This window comes from Lytechinus variegatus, chromosome 19 (genome assembly GCF_018143015.1).
Source record: "Lytechinus variegatus isolate NC3 chromosome 19, Lvar_3.0, whole genome shotgun sequence".
In the NCBI taxonomy this organism is placed as follows: Eukaryota; Metazoa; Echinodermata; class Echinoidea; order Temnopleuroida; family Toxopneustidae; genus Lytechinus; species Lytechinus variegatus.
This window is the reverse complement of record NC_054758.1, coordinates 14,366,271-14,386,869: the sequence shown is the minus strand read 5'-3', so window position 1 is coordinate 14,386,869 and position 20,599 is coordinate 14,366,271. Positions and strand designations below refer to the sequence as shown.

Genomic DNA, 20,599 nt, shown 5'->3' with positions numbered 1-20,599 from the left:
TCACAATTTGGTGTGGTCTCCTTTGTTTACAAAGGACGTTTTACAAATGTTACGAATTTCCTGTAGAAAAAAATTATGAAACAAATGGATTTCCATAGAGTTACGACTGATTGGATCAATCGTAACTCTTTGTAAGATGGGGCTCTGATGTCACAATAGCCAAAGTGATGATATTCATTATTTTCATTAGCATCATCCATAATTACACAATGTTACTTGAAAGACATCAAATATCATAAAACCACGCTGGAAATTGAAAGAATATGACAATATTGTTTATTAACAGTGCATGCATCTTACATACATCTGGTGCAGTAAATCCAAGTACACGTAAATGGCTGATAATATATTACAAAGAATACTTTATATATAGATATTAAAACAAAATATATAATTTGTAGGCGTTTTTTCTACACTTCTGTACAATGCATTCAGTTTTATGCAATCAATCTGGTATAAAATATTTGTTGCTCAACAAAAAGAAAAGCAAATTGCTTCATTCGAGTACATAAACATGTATTTAACAATCACTTCTACAAAGGCATTCTCCTCAAAGTATTACATATACCCATAGCACACCCGCAGTGAAGAAATATATGAACATCACATGAGTAGTTAGCATCATCTACCAAAAAAAAATACCAAGACAATCTGTATCGATGATAAAGGCATCAAGTCAGCTACGTTGCTACTATGATTTATAATCATTTTTAATGATGATTGATTGAAAATAGAATATTTTGCGCAAATGACAAAAAATATATGTGCAAAGGTCTTCTGTCCAGAGTAGCGTTTGGACAATTTTTTTTGTTTGAACACGTTTGTGTTCATTTGTGCTGAAATTTTGACCGTCATTCATGAACCACTATTTAGTGGAAAAGAATTTATACCTGTTACACGCTATTCTACTGTGCTCATTTCAATATAATAATTAAAACAACTGTAAATTGTACACTCTTGGACCTTGCGCAATTGGCTAAAATTGATCCCAGATTTTCCACATGCATGTATACACTGTACATATGCAGGACTATTACAAGTATTTTTCCCTACAGGCAAAATTATAGCCAATTTTCTTACCCTGTAATAAATTTTCACAAAATGACATCAGAAAAAAAATGAACCCTTAACTAAGCCTAAGTATGACCACCAATATGGAGATTCACTTTATTCCTTTTAAACTAAGAATCATTCATTCTGTTGATTAATCAAATACTTTGAATATATTGAATTGAATTCAATCTGATAGAATTTGAATTGAACATTTCTGCAATAGTTTATCCTTATATCAAATAGGGTAATCTGATTCATATATATGTAGCAGTATCGAAATCTCTAAATAACACTGAACTCCTATTCCTGGGTAAGAGGAGGCAAGTGTAGATAAATGATAAGGTACATCGGGACATTGATATGCATCTGTACAGTATGAAGGTACACATGTATGGAAAGGCATAGTGCATTAGATTGGACGTATGTGACAGGTATACATGCATATGTATGACAGGACTTGCACACTGACATGAATTGGATACACAAAGCAGACTTGCTGTGTCACAGACAAGTAAGATCAAGTGACAGTCGCGTGATATACTAGGTACGTAATCAACATAAACAGCTATAAGGAGTAATAGGATTACATATACATGCACATTACATCCTGCATTACAAACACGTCACTAACGTGTCACAGACCTACAATACACATATAATAAGAATGTAACAGAAATGTGACACAGCTGTGACGGATATGTCACAGCCACACATAGCCACAGGAATAATATGGATACAGGTATACCTAAACATCTTGCATGAAATGTCACTAACAAGTCACAGGCTTTCACGCATTGATGGACATGATAAGAATGTAACAGAAATTTGACAGGGCTGTGACGGATATATCAGACACACATGTACATACCCACAAGAATAATATGGATAAATGTGTACTTTATATCTTGCATGAAATGTCACTAACAAGTCACAGACTTTAATACACGCATTAATATACATGATGAGAATGTAACAGAAATGTGACAGGGTTATGACAGATATGTCACAGACATACATAGCCACAGGAATAATATGGATACAGGTATACCTAACATCTAGCATGAAATGTCACTAACAAGTCACAGAGTTTCATGCATTGATAGACATGATAAAAACGTAATAGAAATGTGACAGGGCTGTGACGGATATATCAGACACATACATGTACATACCCACAGGAATAATATGGATAAATGTGTACTTTATATCTTGCATGAAATGTCACTAACAAGTCACAGACTTTAATACACGCATTAATATGCATGATGAGAATGTAACAGAAATGTGACAGGGCTGCGACAGATAGGACACAGACATACATGTCCACAGAACCAATATGGATAGAGAATACATGTACATAACATCCTGCATGACAAATATGTCACTTACATGTACATGTCACAGGCCTATACACAATGACAAAGAATGTAACAGAAATGTGATATGTTTGAGACAAATATGTCACGGACATACTAAACATGATCACATGGTCAAGATGGACTCATGTAAATTACATGAAAAAGTATATATACATTGCATCTATATCCTGCATAACAAACATGTCACTGGCATGTCAGAAACCTTCACATATTGACATAACGTGACCAGAATGTAACAGAAATGTGACGGGCATGTGACATATATGACACAGACATACATACACACAGGACCAATATGAATAGACATGCATGTACATATATATAAAACACCCTGCCCAAATCGACAGATACATGTACAAGCATTTAACAGTCAAGTGACAGGTATGTGACGCATATGTCACAGCCACACACAACCATGGGACCGATGTGTAACGGATATGAGAAGTGCATATGAAGGCTTATTTAAGATGAAATGGAAGAACAATGTAACACTGAAGGCATATACACGGTATTGGATGGATGGTAAAAAAATATAACAGGGGCTCGATGTTGCAGAGAAATTGTGACAAATAAGAAACACAGACGTGAAGCAATTTCAAATAACCTCATTAATTTTTACAATGTTAACTAAATCAGCGACGTCACCAAGGAACTTTTGCTATTCCTGTCACATGATCTCCAAATGATCACATGAGCCAATGAGCAGTCATAAGGTGCTTAATCATGCAAAACTACCTTGGCATTCATATCATAATAGGTTCTCATTTAACACCTAGATTGAGAGTGGCAATTTCAAATAACCTGTTAAATTCTTAATATGATTCTGGCTTGTTCGTACATAATATCCAAGAGAACATGAGCTAAAAACCGGTCATATGGTGCTTGAATAATCAATTATAAAGTAAAGCTACATTGACATTCACTTCCCATCAGGTGACATTTAACACCTGGGTGGAGAGTGGCAATTTTAATTAATATAATCAATTTTCAAATTATTAACATGATCCTGGCTTGTTCGCACATGATACCCTAGGGAAAATATGAGCAAATGAGCAGTCATTTTGGTGCTTGAATTATCAAAAATTAAAAAGTAAAACTAAACTAACATTCACTTCCAATCAGGTGACATTTAACAGCTGGGTTGAGAGTGGCAATTTCAAACAACACATTCAATTTTCAAATTGTTAATCTGACAGTCTGATTCTGGCTTGTTCACACATGATATCCTCAGAAACAAATGAGCAAGCCATATGGTGCTTGAATGATCAATTATGAAACAAAACTACATTCTCATGAGGACAACAAGAACACACTTGTCGAAATGTCGAAATTTGGGTGGTCCTCTTCAGGACCAACACTTGCCCAAGAATAGATACATGGTGTACCGTGAAACCTACTACACTAAAACTACTTTGGTCTTCACATCCGATCGGGTTCGTATTGATCACCAGGGTGGAGAGTGGCAAATGTAGATTAGTGCCTTCCCGGTTGTACTCCACGGACCCAATCATACATCCAAACCAAAATTAGACATGTGTGATATGAATGATAAATTCCATTATCACAAAAAATTGTGCATACATAATTCATAAACAGTGGTACTTCAATAGTTATAGATTCAGTAATGAACTACCCAAAATATAGATCTTCTTTCTAATAAGTGCATAGAGAGTATGCAACAATCAGAATAGTAACCAAAAATATATATTATTAGACATTATTGCTCTAATTCAGATCCTGTTTATAATATACATGATGATAATTTACACATGTATTCAAATACTAGAAGACATTACTGAAGGCCACCGCACACCTTACGATCAGTATCAAAGAGACCCGAATTTGGGACCCGATTTTGGAATAAAATGCAGTAAAATTTCATGCCAATGTCGACACAGCTTACTATGTGACATTCAAAAGCAATGTACAAATGCTTACATTCAAATCTGTACCATCAATATACAAATAAAAGCGGATGGTAAATCAAATCGTAATGAGGTCACAGCAATTGTACGATTGGCTACGATTTACTCCAAAATAAAGGCATGCAGTCATCCAAAAACGTTGTATTTGTATTCTTAATTAATTTCAACATAACATAAGGATACTTTTCATTAAAATTTTTAGAAACTAGGCAAAATGGGATTTGTTTCTAACATCGGATCGTGGTTCAGTTGCAAGGTGTGCGGGGCTTTAAAAAAAAAAAATACCCGACATTATTGACTCTGTACGGGGATCACTCCGTCTTCATATGAAGCGTGAAATATGTTACGATCGCCCAGCAAGAATTACTACACAATATTCATTCAGCAAATGAATAAACTTACAAGAAGTGCAATAATAAATGGATTTAATAAGCATTAACTACAGGACACTTTTATACTTCATAAAGTTTCAAAATATTATCAACATTTTCAGTGTCTTCTCTTTGCATTATGAAATTCTACAATAAAAGAAGTTTAGTCCTTTCAAATATGTTACTTGTATCTATAAACATATACATATACATGTAACATCATCAAGTATCTCATAATTACCGTTTTCCCAACAAACATTGAACGACAAAATAAATTTTTCATAAGAAATTTCTTTGTGGGGAACATACTTTAAAATAACATGATTCTAGCACTGGATCTGACAATGCCGAAAGTAATGAACATATATCAACTTTTATAATTCACCTTTTTGTGACTTTACAATTAATGGACAAAGACTGATTATAAGATTAAATAAATCAACCCCCCCCTTAAAAAATAAAACCTTCCATCCTTCATAACCAGCTAAACAAATATACAGTAATCTAATGTGGATATCATGGATTTTCATATTTGTATCAAATAAAGGGAAACTTGACCTCCTCCTAAAATTTGTATAATATAGACACAAAATAAATAATTGCAGGAGAAATATTAATAGTAACCCCAAAATAATGATAAAAGTGGAATTCCAACAAAAAGTTGCGAATTGAAATTTTGGAACATTGATGTCGGTGATTCCATGATGTTGCCAATTTAAAACGTGTAATGATTTATAGCATTTATAGCTTTATTCAGGAATGGCAACATATCCTCTAATGGATATTGGTTAAAACTTATTTTCAGTATAAATTTAACCACAATATCTTGGTATTAACAACTTTTAATACTATTCCATTTGTGGTTGCTAGCATTCAAAATAATATGACACAATTTTGGGATTCCAAGATTCGTCTGAAAAGTAGAAATGTGACATAATATATTTGGTATTAACAACTTTTAATACTATTCCATTAGTGGTTGCTGGCATTCAAAATAATATGACAAAATTTCGGGATTCCAAGATTCGTCTGAAAAGTACAACCATGACATAACTTGATAAAGGCTATATTATGACTTCGGGGAAGAATACTCTATTTGAGATATTCTCAAATTGTAACTTTTCAATTTTGACCCATTTGTGGTCGCTGGCATTGGCATTCAACTTAATATGATGAAATGTTGGGATTCCACGATTCGTCTGAAAAGCGGAATCCCGAGGTAAAATAATAAAAGGCAATGATCTGGCTTCAGGAGAAGAAGACTCTCTGAACATAGATAACCTCGGCTCGGCACACCGGGCAGCGGTTGCATTCTTTCGAGCACGTCTCGCAACAGAACATGTGACCGCACGGGCAGAACACGGTGGTCATCTCCTTATCTAGGCAAACCTACGAGGGCAGCAGAGCGGAAGAAAGGAGAGAAAACGGGGAGAAATCATAAGATGAAAGGTTCGTGCAAAATAAAATATGTAATTTTGTTATTAAAGTCTGCATAACAAGTACAGAATATTTTTATGAATAAGCTGATTATGGAAAGCCAAGCAGGGTTTACTTTTTCTCCTGTTGTAGCATCTAGTAGTTTTTGATTTTCAAAATGCACATTAACAAGGATTTAAAATGCAACAAAATTGTATACATCTGATTCTTCACCTATTAACATGGCCTATTGTGGAGGGTACTAAATTCAGAAGAAAAAAAATCAATTTACCTGCGAAATTCAAATTTGATGCGATTCAAACAAATTGAGGATACATTTAGCTTTCCATAGTCAAGCTTTTCACAAAAGCATGTGTACTTTATATGCAAGACTTATATGGTCATAAAAGATTGCAATAACTGGTTAATGAAATAATGAGTTAATGGGGTTTGTCAGAGAGAGTGGAGGAAAAAGGCTTTAAATCTATCTTGGAAACCTATAAACACTGTGCTCATTCCATGAAGTGTTCCTTCAGTTTATAAATGATTTTGGTGCTTTTAAAGCAATTTCTGCCCCACATTGGCTGCACGAATTACATGTACAAGAATAAACAAGCCAGAGAGTTATTTTTACTGGAAGGGATGGTGCTTTCAATATTCTACTTCGTCAAGTACTTTGTCACCTAGAAATAAATTTACTTCAAACGCAAGTTATTTAGTACATAAAGATATTCTTAAGGGGGATCCTCCCAAGTGGACAGTTATTTGAAGAAAAAAAAATTAAACCCATGACAAGCAGATAGGAGATAGGTTAAACAAAATCGGACAAACTAAAGGAAAGTTATGAAATTTGATAAGCAAAAAACAAATTAAAAAGTAAATGAATGACCACATCAATGAGTAACATCATTGTGATGCAGGGGAGAGAATGCACTTGTATTCGTTTCAACATGAAATATGTCTAAGGGGGTGTTGCAAGAAAATATTTGCAATCAATTGCAAATATTTTGGTTGCAATTTCACAGTTGATTGATCACTTTTAACTTTATCAAATCAGATTACACTCCTTGTTTAATGGAGCAGATTACCAATCAATCGCAAATTTGCAATTTATTGCACGGCATATGGTTGATTTTTGGAACGAAAATAAACTTGAGATTGATCGCAAGTTTCTTGCAGTGCCTCATAAGAGTTTTAATCAGAATAAGTGTTTTCCTTTATGGTGATATGTACATGTAACAATATCTCAGTTTTGTGTTAATTCCTGTTGCTACACATGAATTGTATCTTTAGAAGAATTTTAGGATGCTGTTCCTGAACCGTCGAGAGAATCGAGTGACTGTAACTTTCTTGAGCCTTGACCGAGACCGTACCTGACATAGTCTTGATTCCTGGAGGTTCGAGAGTTGGTCTTGGAGTTTCTCGACCATCTCCACTTCCGCTTTACCGCCGCTCATCGGGCTCCCTCCGTCCCGCCTACTGGCCTGTGGTTAATTGCAAAATTACAGCCATATTAGTGCAATCAAGACAGGTGGGTGTTTCATAAAGCTGTTTGTAAGTTAAACTTTAAGAACGACTGGTAAACCTTTCTTATACGCTGAATAATCACCATTGAACATATGACGGTAAATATCATTTACCACAAGGATCACCAGTCGTTCTTAAGGTCGCAAAAAGTTTTATGAAACGGCTCCAAGGGATGGAAGGAGGGGGGTTTGAATTACTTCAACTTCTCATTCACATCACTTCCAACGATACTTAACAGGTTGGACATATAGTTGTCTATGAAATACAGAGTTCTTAAGGTAATTTGCCCTGGAAGAGCATTGTTCATGCAAGCCAGTGTCCCAGCTTAAAATTCCTGTTGGGGCAATGAGATTTTCTCACATTCCTAATCTTATAATTTCTTCAAATTCCATCATCAATACCATTTCATGCTATTTGTCCACCAAAGGAATCTGCTGGCAGCAACTGCTCAGCCTAGGGAAAGAGAAGACATGTCTCATCTGATAAAGGCTTTGACGAGCACAGGAATGAGTTGGTATGGTAATACCCCATGCACCAACACGATTAAACAGATGGGTTAACTTACCTTATGGGGTAGAGTGCCGTCGGGAGTAGAATCTGGACTGGAGTCGTCTTCTTGGGCAGCGCTGGGAGGTTTAGGGATCTGGATGGGAGGATGGCTACCGGTCGGCTGTCGGCTCAGCAGGATCTCCTGGGAGTGCGTGCTTCTCAACGTGCTCGACACGGGCCAGGTCCGCTGGCCGCTGTAGTTCTCAAAGTCGAACGACCATCTTTGCTGTTAAACCAAACGAATGTAACAGAGTTTGAAAACCCAGACATTAGGGCTAACCTGAAGGAATACTCTTGAAAGACATCCATTTTCTCACTGATCATTTAACGTTTTTGACAAGGAGGGGATTTACAGTGAATACATATCAACAAATTCTCTAAGTTCTTATAACTTGTGTGGGACTGTGGTCGGGATATGATATAATCAAAGTAATGACGTAGGCTTAGCATCTGGGGAGTGTTCTTATAAGTTGTGTGGACTGTGGTCGGGATATGATATAATCAAAGTAATGACGTAGGCTTAGCATCTGGGGAGTGTTCTTATAACTTGTGTGGGACTGTGGTCGGGATATGATATAATCAAAGTAATGACGTAGGCTTAGCATTTGAGGAGTGTTTCATCAACATTTTCATCCGACAAGTTGTCAGATCTGACATCTTTCTCTGATGTTGATTGGCTGAGAGGTACTGTTACTATGGTAAATGTCAGATAAAATGGGACTTGTCAAATAAAACATCCGACAAGTCCTTTCATGAAACGCCCCCCCCCCCCCCTGGTGTGCCCATATCAAACCTCTTCTTTTTTCTCAGACTCTGATTTTTTTAGATGGAGGGGGGATCTAAAGTGAATAGTTATCAACAGATCGTAATGAATTTTCTTAAGTTCTTACATCTTGCGTAGGACTATGGCCTAGGTGTAATTTCCTCCAGGGCTGCCATAGGCTTAGAATCTGGTGTGGCCAATATTGAACCTCTTATTTTTTCTTAGAATCGAAAAGGAACTTTCAGGGGGGGGGGGCCTACAGTGAATAAATATCAATGGATCATAATGAATTCTCTAAGTTCTTACGTCTTGCGTGGGACTGTGTCCAGGGTGTAGTTTCCTCCAGGCGCTGTCGTAGGCCTGGCGTCTGGTGTGCCCAACGTCAAATCTAAACACCTTGCCTCTCGAGGTATCGGGTTTCATCAAGACCAGGAAGGAACCAAACCCTGTGTGTGAATGCTGCTGTCTCACCACCCGCTCTACGCTTTCACACTGTAAATGGTAAAAGGGATTAACAGGTTAATTAGGACCAGAAACGAACCAAACCGTTTGTGTGAACGCTGCTGTCTCACCACCCGCTCTACGCTTTCACACTGTAACGGAGTAAGAGAGATTAAAGGTTTAATTAGGTCCAGGAACAAACCGAACCATGTGTGTGAACGCTGCTGTCTCACCACCTGCTCTACGCTTTCACACTGTAAAGGAGAAAGAGAGATTAAAGGTTTAATTAGGTCCAGGAACAAACCAAACCATTTGTGTAAACGCTGCTGTCTCACCAACCGCTCTACGCTTTCACACTGTAAATGGTAAAAGAGATTAAAGATTTAATTAGGACCTGGAATGAACCAAACCATGTGTGTGAACGCTGCTGTCTCACCACCCGCTCTACACTCTCACACTGTAAAGGAGAAGAGATAAAAGGTTTAATTAGGTCCAGGAACAAACCGAACCATGTGTGTGAACGCTGCCGTCTCACCCCCGCTCTACGCTTTCACACTGTAAATGGTTTAATATCAATGAAACCATTCATTAACTCCTAAAATGCCGCTGTCATCAATTTGCACCCCAAAATCAAAGATGAAAATCCCAGAGACCTGTAATCATGATCAGGGGGTCATTATTTCAGCATGGACAATCCTTAATTGCATACATTCAACAGACTTGTGCATGTATCGAATTCCAGAGCGCCAAAATGTTATATATCTTTCTGAATTGTGGGGGTGGGGCAGGGAATAAAAGGGGGACATCTCTCCTATGTCAGTTTTTCTCTCTAAAAAAAAATGAAAAGCAACGAAATAGGGTATTAATATAATTCAATTAAGAAGGAACAATCTTGATAGGTCACGTCCACACTAGAAACATGCTAATTTGAATAAATAGAGAAAAATCAAACTAGCATAATGCTGAAAATTTCATCAAATTCGGATGTAAAATGAGAAAGTTATGACATTAAAGGTTCGCTTATATGTCAAATAACAGTGATATGCACAACTCGGTGACAAGCAAATGAGAGAGTCGATGATGTCCTTCACAATTGTTTTTTTTTATCGTTTGAATTACAATATTTCATTTTTACAGATTTGACAATAAGGACCAAATTGACTGAACCATTTAATATCATTAAATAATTCCACCCGTTCAGAGAGGAATTAATCATTGTATCACTTGACAATGAGGAGAAAATAAGAATATTTCATACAACAAAATACAAAAGAAATAGTGAGTGGATGATGTCATCAGTCTTCTCATTTGCATACAAAGCAGGATGTACAAAACTATTTTGTGAAATTAAACGAAAATTTAAAATGTCATAACTTTTTTATTTTAAATCTGATTTTGATGAAAATTTCCTTGTTATGCTTGTTGGGTTTTCTTTTTTATTCAATCAACTTTGGGGTTAACTTGTCCATTTATTCAATCAACTTTGGGATGGACTTGTCCGTTTATAAGGATTATAATGATGCTCACTATTAATAAAAGGGGGGCAAACATATCACAGGGTATTCACTATTCAGTTTGTGCATATATCTGTACAATATTCAAAATACACAACCTGATTGACTCTGCACTCAACAAAACATAATCTACTGACCAATACTTAATGTATCATGGTGGGGTGGTACAACATAAAGAACAGGAAATACATTGTTCTCTTCTAAATGGACATCTTTTGAAAGCAGTGCGCTAATCCCTTAATTCAACTATTGATGTTGTGGCTATTATGTGCCTGGTAGTGTAGCATTAAACAAAATCAATAATCCAGCTCATAGTCATTGTAGCATTACACGTCCAAACACCAGTACATGAGAGCATATCTGTCACCGCCCATCTCTTGCTAAGGGAATGGTGTGATGATCCAATACATCATCATTATCGTGGAGCGTTGTGGCCCAGTGGAGAGTCTTCTGACTTTGAAACAGAGGGTCGTGGGTTCGAATCCCAGCCATGGTGTAATTTCCTTCAGCAAGAAATTAATCCATATTGTGCTGCACTCGACCAAGGTGAGGTGAATGGGTACCCGGCAGGATTAATTCCTTAAATGCATGAGCGCTGAAAGGCAGCTCGAGCTAAAGCCGGGGTAATAATAACAACGACGCGCCTCGGAATAGAATATTTCTAGATAGATGGCGCTATATAAATGCCTATTATTATTGTCATAATCATCATGACCATCAACACAACCATCATCATTGTCATCAACATCACCATCATGAATGATCATTTTCACTACCATCATTATCATCATCATCACCTTCATCATCATGATCCTCATCAACACAACCATCATCATCATCATCATCACCACCATCATCATCACCATCTTCATCATCATAATCATCACCATCTTCATCATCATCACCATCATTACACCACCATCACCTATCTTCGTTCCTTTTAATACCTAAAATTCAATTTGCACATGTACATGTTGATGTGGTTTACGGTACACCATGTGGAGTGTTATGGAAACAGTGGATAGAAGGAGAGAAGTGGATAGGCGAGAAAGTGGAGATTTGAGAGTAGAGTATTCTTTCTTGAAAATAATCCTGAAAAGGACTGTAAACTAGAAGGAATGTTGAGTGAGAACAGCTTGAGTACATGTAGTAGCTCGCTGATGAGGAGATGCTGGCTTGAGTCGTAGAGTAGAGATGATGAGTAGCAATTGTACATGCTACCATTCCACCCTTCAAACAACATACATGTATATGTTCTGAGGTCCAACTTCCATACTGCCAAGCAAGTGAGCTAGCAAACATTCAAACACATTCAGTAACATCTGTTGTCGCCTAATTTCACACCTAATATCCAATTCACACACCTCCAATGACTACTGTGTACCAAAACAGGGGCATGTTGCTAATTGAATTTTTACATCAGTCAATGATACTCCTCCCCACTAATTAGGCTTAATGGTTGATCATTAAAATGTACTCATACCATTAACTTGTAAAAGCGGATGCATACTGAATGGTACATTAACTGGAACATTTTGTTATGTTATGTTGCTACATACATGTATATGTTTCTTCCTAGAATGAGATCACGAGAAACAAAAAACATTTGTGTGATACTTGATATTTACCCTCAATATTACCATTGCCAAAATTATAATTTTGCTGTTCTTCATACATGTACATGTACAAGTATATCATGTTTTGCACTTTAAAACATTAATAAATGTACATGTACTGTACACGTAATTTATGTAAACATAAAAATCAGTCTTTCCCTTAATATAATGCAATATTATGCAAATGGTACCACACAATCCGTTTTATTCATTATTATTAAAAGTACGAATCTTGAATATTCATAGATATTGAAACCTTTATAATCCCAGTTCTCTATACATGTAGGCCTAATCTATCCAGCTGAATATAATAAATGTCACAAATAAAAAAAAAGTCATTTTTTTTCATGAAATGCATCAAAGATTTTAGAAAAAAATACCATCAAAAACATTGATTTTTATTCATACTGCAAAAAATGCAAATATTGTACTTAAGTACATGTACAGAACAAGAGCAAAAATCACTTTAAAGACACAATTGCCTTCAATTACCATGATTGCTAATCACAGAGCAAAGGTATGTGAAAAACAGAAACTGCAAGCCAAGCTGATTACTGAAATTTGGCTACAGTTTCAAGGATACACGGATGTTGCCACGGGAGATGTTGTCAACACAATGGTTTGTGTACATTTTAGGTGTCACTATAGGGATACATTTGGTGTGCAAGTAGTTGGTATAGTTCCATAAAAGTTCCATGTATTGTAAAACCACATTGGATAAACCCATTTGGTCTAAAATCAAGTTATTCTAATTGATGTTTGGTGTGCAGTTCACTCAGTCTAATACCCACCTAATCCAATTCTCAGTTTAATATTCTAATGCTCAGTTGGTCCATTTTCCATTTTGTCTTTATTTTTGAATTTGTCAAATGAAAAATTTGGTCCATAAACAGTCCATCGAGCCATTTGCACTGAATGGTGTTTTAGACCAAGTGATTTGAAGGCTATCCTTGCATTGTTCGAATTTGACATCTACTTTTTTCTTCTCCGTCTTTAATTTGCTCTGAAGCTCCTTGAGCATCTAATCAAGATGGAAAGTGTGTTATACAAATTCTATGTACAGTAATATTATTTTGTATTATGATACGAGACAAAATAGTAGATAGGCTAATTTACATAGCAAACTGACCAACATTTAGTAGTGTAGATGAACTGATCAAAGACAAACTAGGAGTAGACCATGTGGAATGAGACCAAATGGAAAGTAGACCAAGTGGGTGTAACCCAAGTGGCAATTAATTCAACTGAATTTACCAAATGGCTTATAGATGAACTAGGAGTAGATCGTGTGGAATGAGACCAAATGGAAAGTAGACCAAGTGGGTGTAACCCAAGTGGCTGTTAATTCAACTGAATTTACCAAATGGCTAGTAGACAAACTATAAAGATTAGTCCATATGAGATGAGACCGAATGGAAAGTAGACCAAGCGGGTGTGGACCAAATGGCAATTAATTCAATTGAATTTACCAAATGGCTAGTAGACAAACTAGGATTAGTCCATGTGGGATGAGACCAAATGGAAAGTAGACCAAGTAGGTGCAGCCCAAGTGACAATTAATTCAATTGAATTTACCAAATGGCTAGTAGACAAACTAGGATTAGACCATGTGGGATGAGACCAAATGAAAAGTAGACCAAGTGGGTGTGGACCAAATGGCAATATATCTCTCATTGAACCAGATGGTCCCTCTAAAAAAAATACAAATAAAATAAAATCTTGGTCAATCTGAGATTCATTGATTTCCGTCATTTCTCCCTCACACTCACCCTAAAGAAGGTATGCGACTCTGTGAACGCCCGGAACAGGGCTTGGGCGATCTTCCGGGAGCTGAGGCGAAACTTGAGCGCCGTCAGGACGTCCTCGACTCCGGTGCCTCCCGACGATCGGTAGTAGTGGACCGAGAAGTGATTCTGGTGGTAGGAGACCTTACTGATGTCTTCATATTTGATGCTGTGTGAATGAATGAAGCATTTTATATTAAAATTTTAATACCTAGTACTTTTACAATGCTTCTAATAAAATACTGCATTCTATTAATAATAACCTGGCACTGATTGGGTGCTCAAGCAGTTAACAAATTCTTTCCTACAATCCATCCACATGTGTACAACATGGTGGAGAGTGGCTGTACATGTAGATAAATATGCTATGCTGCCTATGGTGAGATTTGAACCCCAGACCTACATGTACATGTAGTAGTTCAAAGTCTAGAGACTTTAATCCTCTGGGCCACAACACCCCAGCTATATGTAGGAAAAGCATGTACACTGTAGTATAAATGAAATGGATATAATTTCAAGCAAGCCTCGATTATTTTGATTAAACTTTGCTGGGTTTTTTATCAGCACTGTGGCGTATTAGAAAAACTTTCAACCATTTCCTATCAATATCAAATTTCTACAACAGAACTCAAACTTAGTTTCAATTCACATAATAGTGTCAATGACTTCCTGATAATGATAATAACAATATGCAACATTTATATAACACTTTTAGATATGTTTCTACATAAAACACTGCACACTGCAGGTACATGTATTACCCCTGGCTTTAGCAAGTACATGTATTAGTCTAATATCTGATTAGCTCTATTAGCCTTGCAACCTGTGGCTAATCTACTCAATAGGAAATCAATGTTTTAATCTTATCGGGTTGATCTCTCAATCCATTGTGTACACTGCAAGTGGAAGTGATAGTGCCAATAGATAATCAGTGACTTCCTACATGTAGCTACTAAAAACACACTCTTGGTCAATTCCAGCCAAATGTTGCATTTTTCCATTTTCAAAAATGTCTTTTCTGAGCAATTTTGTTTATACTGTTTATAAGTATACAGTTTAAGGTTTACAAAAGCGCACTTATATTTACTATACCCTCATTCATTCATAAAATACACAATGTGCACTCTGTTGCATTTTGGTACTAAGATTTCATAGAAAGTGTACAACTTTCACCCATCCCTGGCTCCTGGCAAGCAAAGGGTGCTGATGAAAAATTCCACTGTCCATGTGACCTCCAAGCAATAATTTACCATTAGCTTTATTGTTTTACACGCTGCAGTGAAACTGGAGGCACAAAATACATTTCAAGGTGTGTATGTTTGATGTCCCATAAGTCACAGTTTTGAGCATTAAGTTTCCCTCATATGCTGTCATAGACTCCTGGAGAAAAGTATTGGACTTTTTTATCTACCATAGTACATGCTTGCATCAACAAATCAAGCTGCATCTGTATTGGACTTGAAATAGCTATACTGGGGGGACATACATTTAAGTCCCATAAGTCACATGTCCCATAAGTCACATATACAGTTCGTAAACCATGCCACCTTAAAGCTGTCCATGACAGCAAAGAGAGAGACAAGAATGCTTAAAAGCTGGAGAACAGTATGCTGACTGTCAGAAAAAAATGAAGTCTGAATATCATAGGCAGTGCATTGAACAAAAAAAAAGTTTGCATTGTGTGCCCAGTCCAGAAAGAAGGAGAAAACTGAATATGATCGCTAAAATGCAAAGCTGAGTGCAGGTAAATTGGGTTTGTTTCACCCTAGCTTTTATTCATTTTTTAGGTCCAGATCACTCTCTTGGTTTTCTTGTCCCCTTGGAGTATGCATCCACTGTTTTACATATGATGTGAACTTGGTATATACATGTAGTTCCATGGAAACTATTAAAACCTATGTCAATGTCCCATCAGTCACAAATTTTGTAGTTGAGCGACCCTCTGGATCCTGTTAAAATAAGAGCACCAGTCCTCAAATGCATTTAAGGCTACCATGAGCAGAGCTATTAAAGCCCCTGTAAATGCCAAAAAATTGTTCAGAAGCTTGCAATCAAGTTTTCTCAGAATCATTCCTGCCGCCTGCCAATAGAAAGGAACATGCGCATTTAAAGAGGCCCGAAGTGTGATGTCACAATGTCATGAACATCGAATCGGCCGGTTCTAAACCTAGTCGCAAGCTGCATGATCGTGTTACACATTTGTATTTGCAAAAATGGTGATGTGTGTTGTCCCTGGTTGTTACCGTCATTCTGAGAGTCGTAAAAGGGCACTGGTTCATAAAGCTTTTCGTAACTTACGAGTTACTTTAAAAATGACCGATGATCCTTGTGGTAAATGTCATCATAAATTGGCAATGTTTTAGCATATAAGAAAGGATCACTAGTCATTCTTAAAGTTGCTCCTAACTTACAACAGCTTTATGAAACGGCCCCAGGTTATTTTGTTTAGAATCAGGCCGCCATTACACCATGACAACTGACATCATCACTTTGGTACTCTATAAATGATGATGTCCTTACAGACATTCAGAATTTCTATGAAAGAGATGACATATCAACCCAAGCAGCTGGCAAAAAAGAAGTTGTGATAGTAGGGTGCACCCCCATGATATATTCTTTAACCAACATATTTTGTATTGCCTGAAGTTTATAGTTAATGAATCTTGCTGTTCCCTTTGTCAAATCGTGTCCCATGGGGTTCCAAAGTGGCAATTTTTGGCGGCCATCTTGGATTTTTCATGAAAATCAATTATTTTCATATTTTTTGAACAGACAATGGTAAAATCTTCCATGTAAATGAATACAGTTTTTACTATACAAGTATACATGTGTACACTGCAGTTTAGATAGTAGAAATCAATTGCAACCATTTTCTAGACAGTCCAGTTAATAATTTTTTTTAAAGAATTTATGCCAAATTTTTTTTATTTTTTGTCAAAAATTTGCCTGTGCACTGATATCCATCTGTTTTATCATAAACATCAACAACTAATGAAAAATATCAGCATTTGACACAAAAGAGAATATATTAACACTATTGATATACTTCATGGCAGCATTAATGTCTTAATTTTCTTACATGTATACACTGTAAGGTCATTTTCTTATTATACTGTATGAGACAGATAGAGAAAAGCAACATTTATTTGCCCCATCTGTAACAAATATGTCCTATCATTATGTCCCATCAGTCACAATGAAAAGTGTGTACATTGTGTCTAATTGTTCATTTTTCATCTGTTTACTAAATATTTATGATTGTCATTGTTTTTTGATTATTTTGTACTTATTTGATTACAGTTCTTAAAACTTGATGACAAGTTAGTAAGCTTTTATTTTGGTTAATGTTCCCTTTATATAAATGAAGTGCATGAAAAGATGTTTCTGCCCTTTGTTGAATTTATTTCTGACACAATGGCATGAATTATTAAAGGTGTCATCTTATTAGGGAATATTTATTTATGCTGAAATTAAGTTTGACTTAAAAAGTCATCGAGAGGAAATGTAAATTCCATGAAATGAGATAGGGTCCCATCAGTCACATTCACTTGTCCCATAAGTCACACACGATTGCACACAACTACTGAAACAAATGAAATGAATCAAGTCCAATTCAAGTACTGTTAGTGAGCACTATCACTGGTTAATCTCCAAGTCCAAATTTAAAAACATTGTCATAAAACTGAGATAGATATGGCACTTTGAACAAAAGAGCTCAATTTGTGTGGTCCATCGACGTCCCATAAGTCACAATGACATTTCTGAAGATATAGCACCCTATGCAACCAAGCTGAAAGCATACATTTTTGTATATAGTAAGTTTCAGTATTCTTCTTACATTTTAATAAAGTAAATCCATGTTTGTGCAGCTACTATTTCAGATATGCACCTCAGTTATGTGGAAAAAAGTATCAAATGTCCCATAAGTCACGATGGAATTGACACTCTTGCCAAACACATGGCACATTCATGTACAGTGTAGGTACAGGTAAAACTACATCATGGAGGTAGGTGTATCTATTTTAATTATTTAAAAAAAATTTCATGGCCTGTGAAACTTACAACCAGATACAGAGGTGCAAGCATTTCAAAGAGAAAATTACATGTATTCTGTACCGCCAAGATTCCTTTTTTATTCCATCAAATATTCCATCAAAATTTGTACTTCTTCAAGTGACAGTTCTTATAATTATTCAATACCCAGTTATCATTTTAGCACAAGCGGCTAGCCCTTGTAATTGAAAAGCAATTAAAATATGAAATTTCATCTGGGAGACACATGTAAAAAGTGAACTCAGAATACCACTTTCTTGTTTAAATCTGAAATTAATAAAAAAAAAAAAAAATGAAATGCTTTCCAGAATACCGCCCCCTGAAAAAGTTCTAAATTTACAGGTTTTCTGGTGATCGAGTCAGTCTGAAAGCACCTAATACAAGTATGTCCCAGAATTAAGAATAAGACAATTTGGCCCTTCAGGCCGGATGAGCTAAAAATTGAAGAGAAAATAATATCCAACCTGTGCATAAGCTCTCTGCTCTGCGATAAGATCTGCAAACCTGTCGTACAAACACCGATCACGACCTGGGCCCGTTCCTTGGTCTCCGCCGAGAAATACTCCACGCCGTACCCCAGCAGCTTGCTGACGTTGCTGATGAACTGGATCTCGGCGTATGTCGGGGTCATGGTGTCCGACATGATGTCACGGTGCGCCGTCAGAACTTCACTCAGGGTTTCCTCACTGCATTGAATATACATTTGATAGAGAATAACATAATTATGGCTCTTTATTGAAGACATGAGAAAATTAATGTTATCATTAAAGCGAATCGGGCCCCCCCCCAAAAAAAAAAAAAATGAAAAATTGAGGGGGGCTACTTTCCGCAACCTCCTGCTTAAATCTGCAACATTGGTTAACTTAACATTGCAATAAATGGGGATTTCCAGGGCTACTTTCTGAGTTTCAAATAATGTATGATCAGGGTTTTTTTAATATAATTTCTTTTATCATTGATATACCGGTATATATTCATACATATATATATTGTCATTGTGTTATAATTTATATTTTCCCCTTTTATGTTCAATGTTTATATCTGGTATTCAGTATTTATTACATCATGTATTTTACAACATCATGTATATTCAGTTTCCAGAGGCAGCGCTAATAAGGTTTTCCCTTTCTAGTTGCCTCCTCATTCATTTATAAATCATGTACACTCTTTTCTTTTTATTCAATAGTTTCCCAGATTTTATCATTGTAATATCTGCAATTTTTCCATGTAATTTATGTAAACTTTGTTATGTGCCTTGTATTCATTTTTATGATGAATGGAATAAATGCTATCAAATCAGGCTGGTGCAGACGGCCCTCTTTGTGTACTGTAGCAACCTTTACATCATGTATTTGTATTAAAAGCTAGATAGAGCGATACCAAGAAAACCATTCACTGATCAACATGATGTAATCTGCCATATGTACAGTACATGTACATAAAAGACTTCTTTTTGTGTAGCAGCCTTTACATGCGTGCAGAGAATTAGAGCAATCCCAGGAAAATTATTCCTTGTGATCCGTATCAGAGAAAAGGAAATTATAAAGTTGTTTCAGTATGTTTGTTGTGGGTTGAGTTTTAATATGCCCAAACAGAATCAGATTTCCTACATGTATAAATTTAAATTCAATTTTTGTATGAAGCACCTCTATTACATTCATTTCATCTTCAGTGGAGAGAAAAAGGCAAAGGGCAATGACTTGGGGTCTTGTTGTCGTAATCTACGTTTTTCACAGGTAATTTTTCCAAAATAGTATTTATGTATGCATGCACATACTGTTTGGTACAATCATCAATGCACATGTACTGATGTCCTTTATGTCAAAAACATGACTTTAACATACATATTTTTTTTTCATGAGCAAAGTCATTCATGCCCATGTCCAGCAAGAATTCTGCTGTTTGTTATCTAGTGAAAAAATATACATCATACTTTGTACATGTACATTACATGTATGTACAGTACTGTAGCAGCATGGTATTGATGACACACAAATCCTTCAATGATAAAACTTGATCTTAACGAACAGTCTTGGTCAAATTCAAGGAAATTCAGAGTATGGGGTCATCCCTGTCCCCCTCACTAGTAATTAAGAGTTTAACATGATCTCGCTGTATGAGCAGGAAATCAAGTGTGAGATCTCAATTAACACTTGTCAGAGGGAAAAGGGGTATAAAAATTGCGAATTTGTCTACTGCCAACTTGCG

General features: G+C 36.2%; 1 protein-coding gene across 1 annotated transcript in view; it reads right to left on the bottom strand.

The window, feature by feature from the left end:
• Window positions 1-419: 419 nt before the first annotated feature.
• The window catches only part of LOC121406144 (E3 ubiquitin-protein ligase MYLIP-like), a 41,900-nt gene continuing 21,720 nt past the window's right edge, over window positions 420-20,599 (bottom strand). Inside the window, exons 4-9 of the mRNA XM_041597162.1 lie at window positions 18,856-19,077; window positions 14,324-14,507; window positions 9,290-9,475; window positions 8,237-8,446; window positions 7,518-7,628; window positions 420-6,117 (exon numbers count right to left, since the gene is read on the bottom strand). Coding sequence (XP_041453096.1) covers window positions 5,977-6,117; window positions 7,518-7,628; window positions 8,237-8,446; window positions 9,290-9,475; window positions 14,324-14,507; window positions 18,856-19,077 — 1,054 coding nt within the window. The 3' untranslated portion in view covers window positions 420-5,976. The remainder of the gene's footprint in view (window positions 6,118-7,517; window positions 7,629-8,236; window positions 8,447-9,289; window positions 9,476-14,323; window positions 14,508-18,855; window positions 19,078-20,599) is intronic.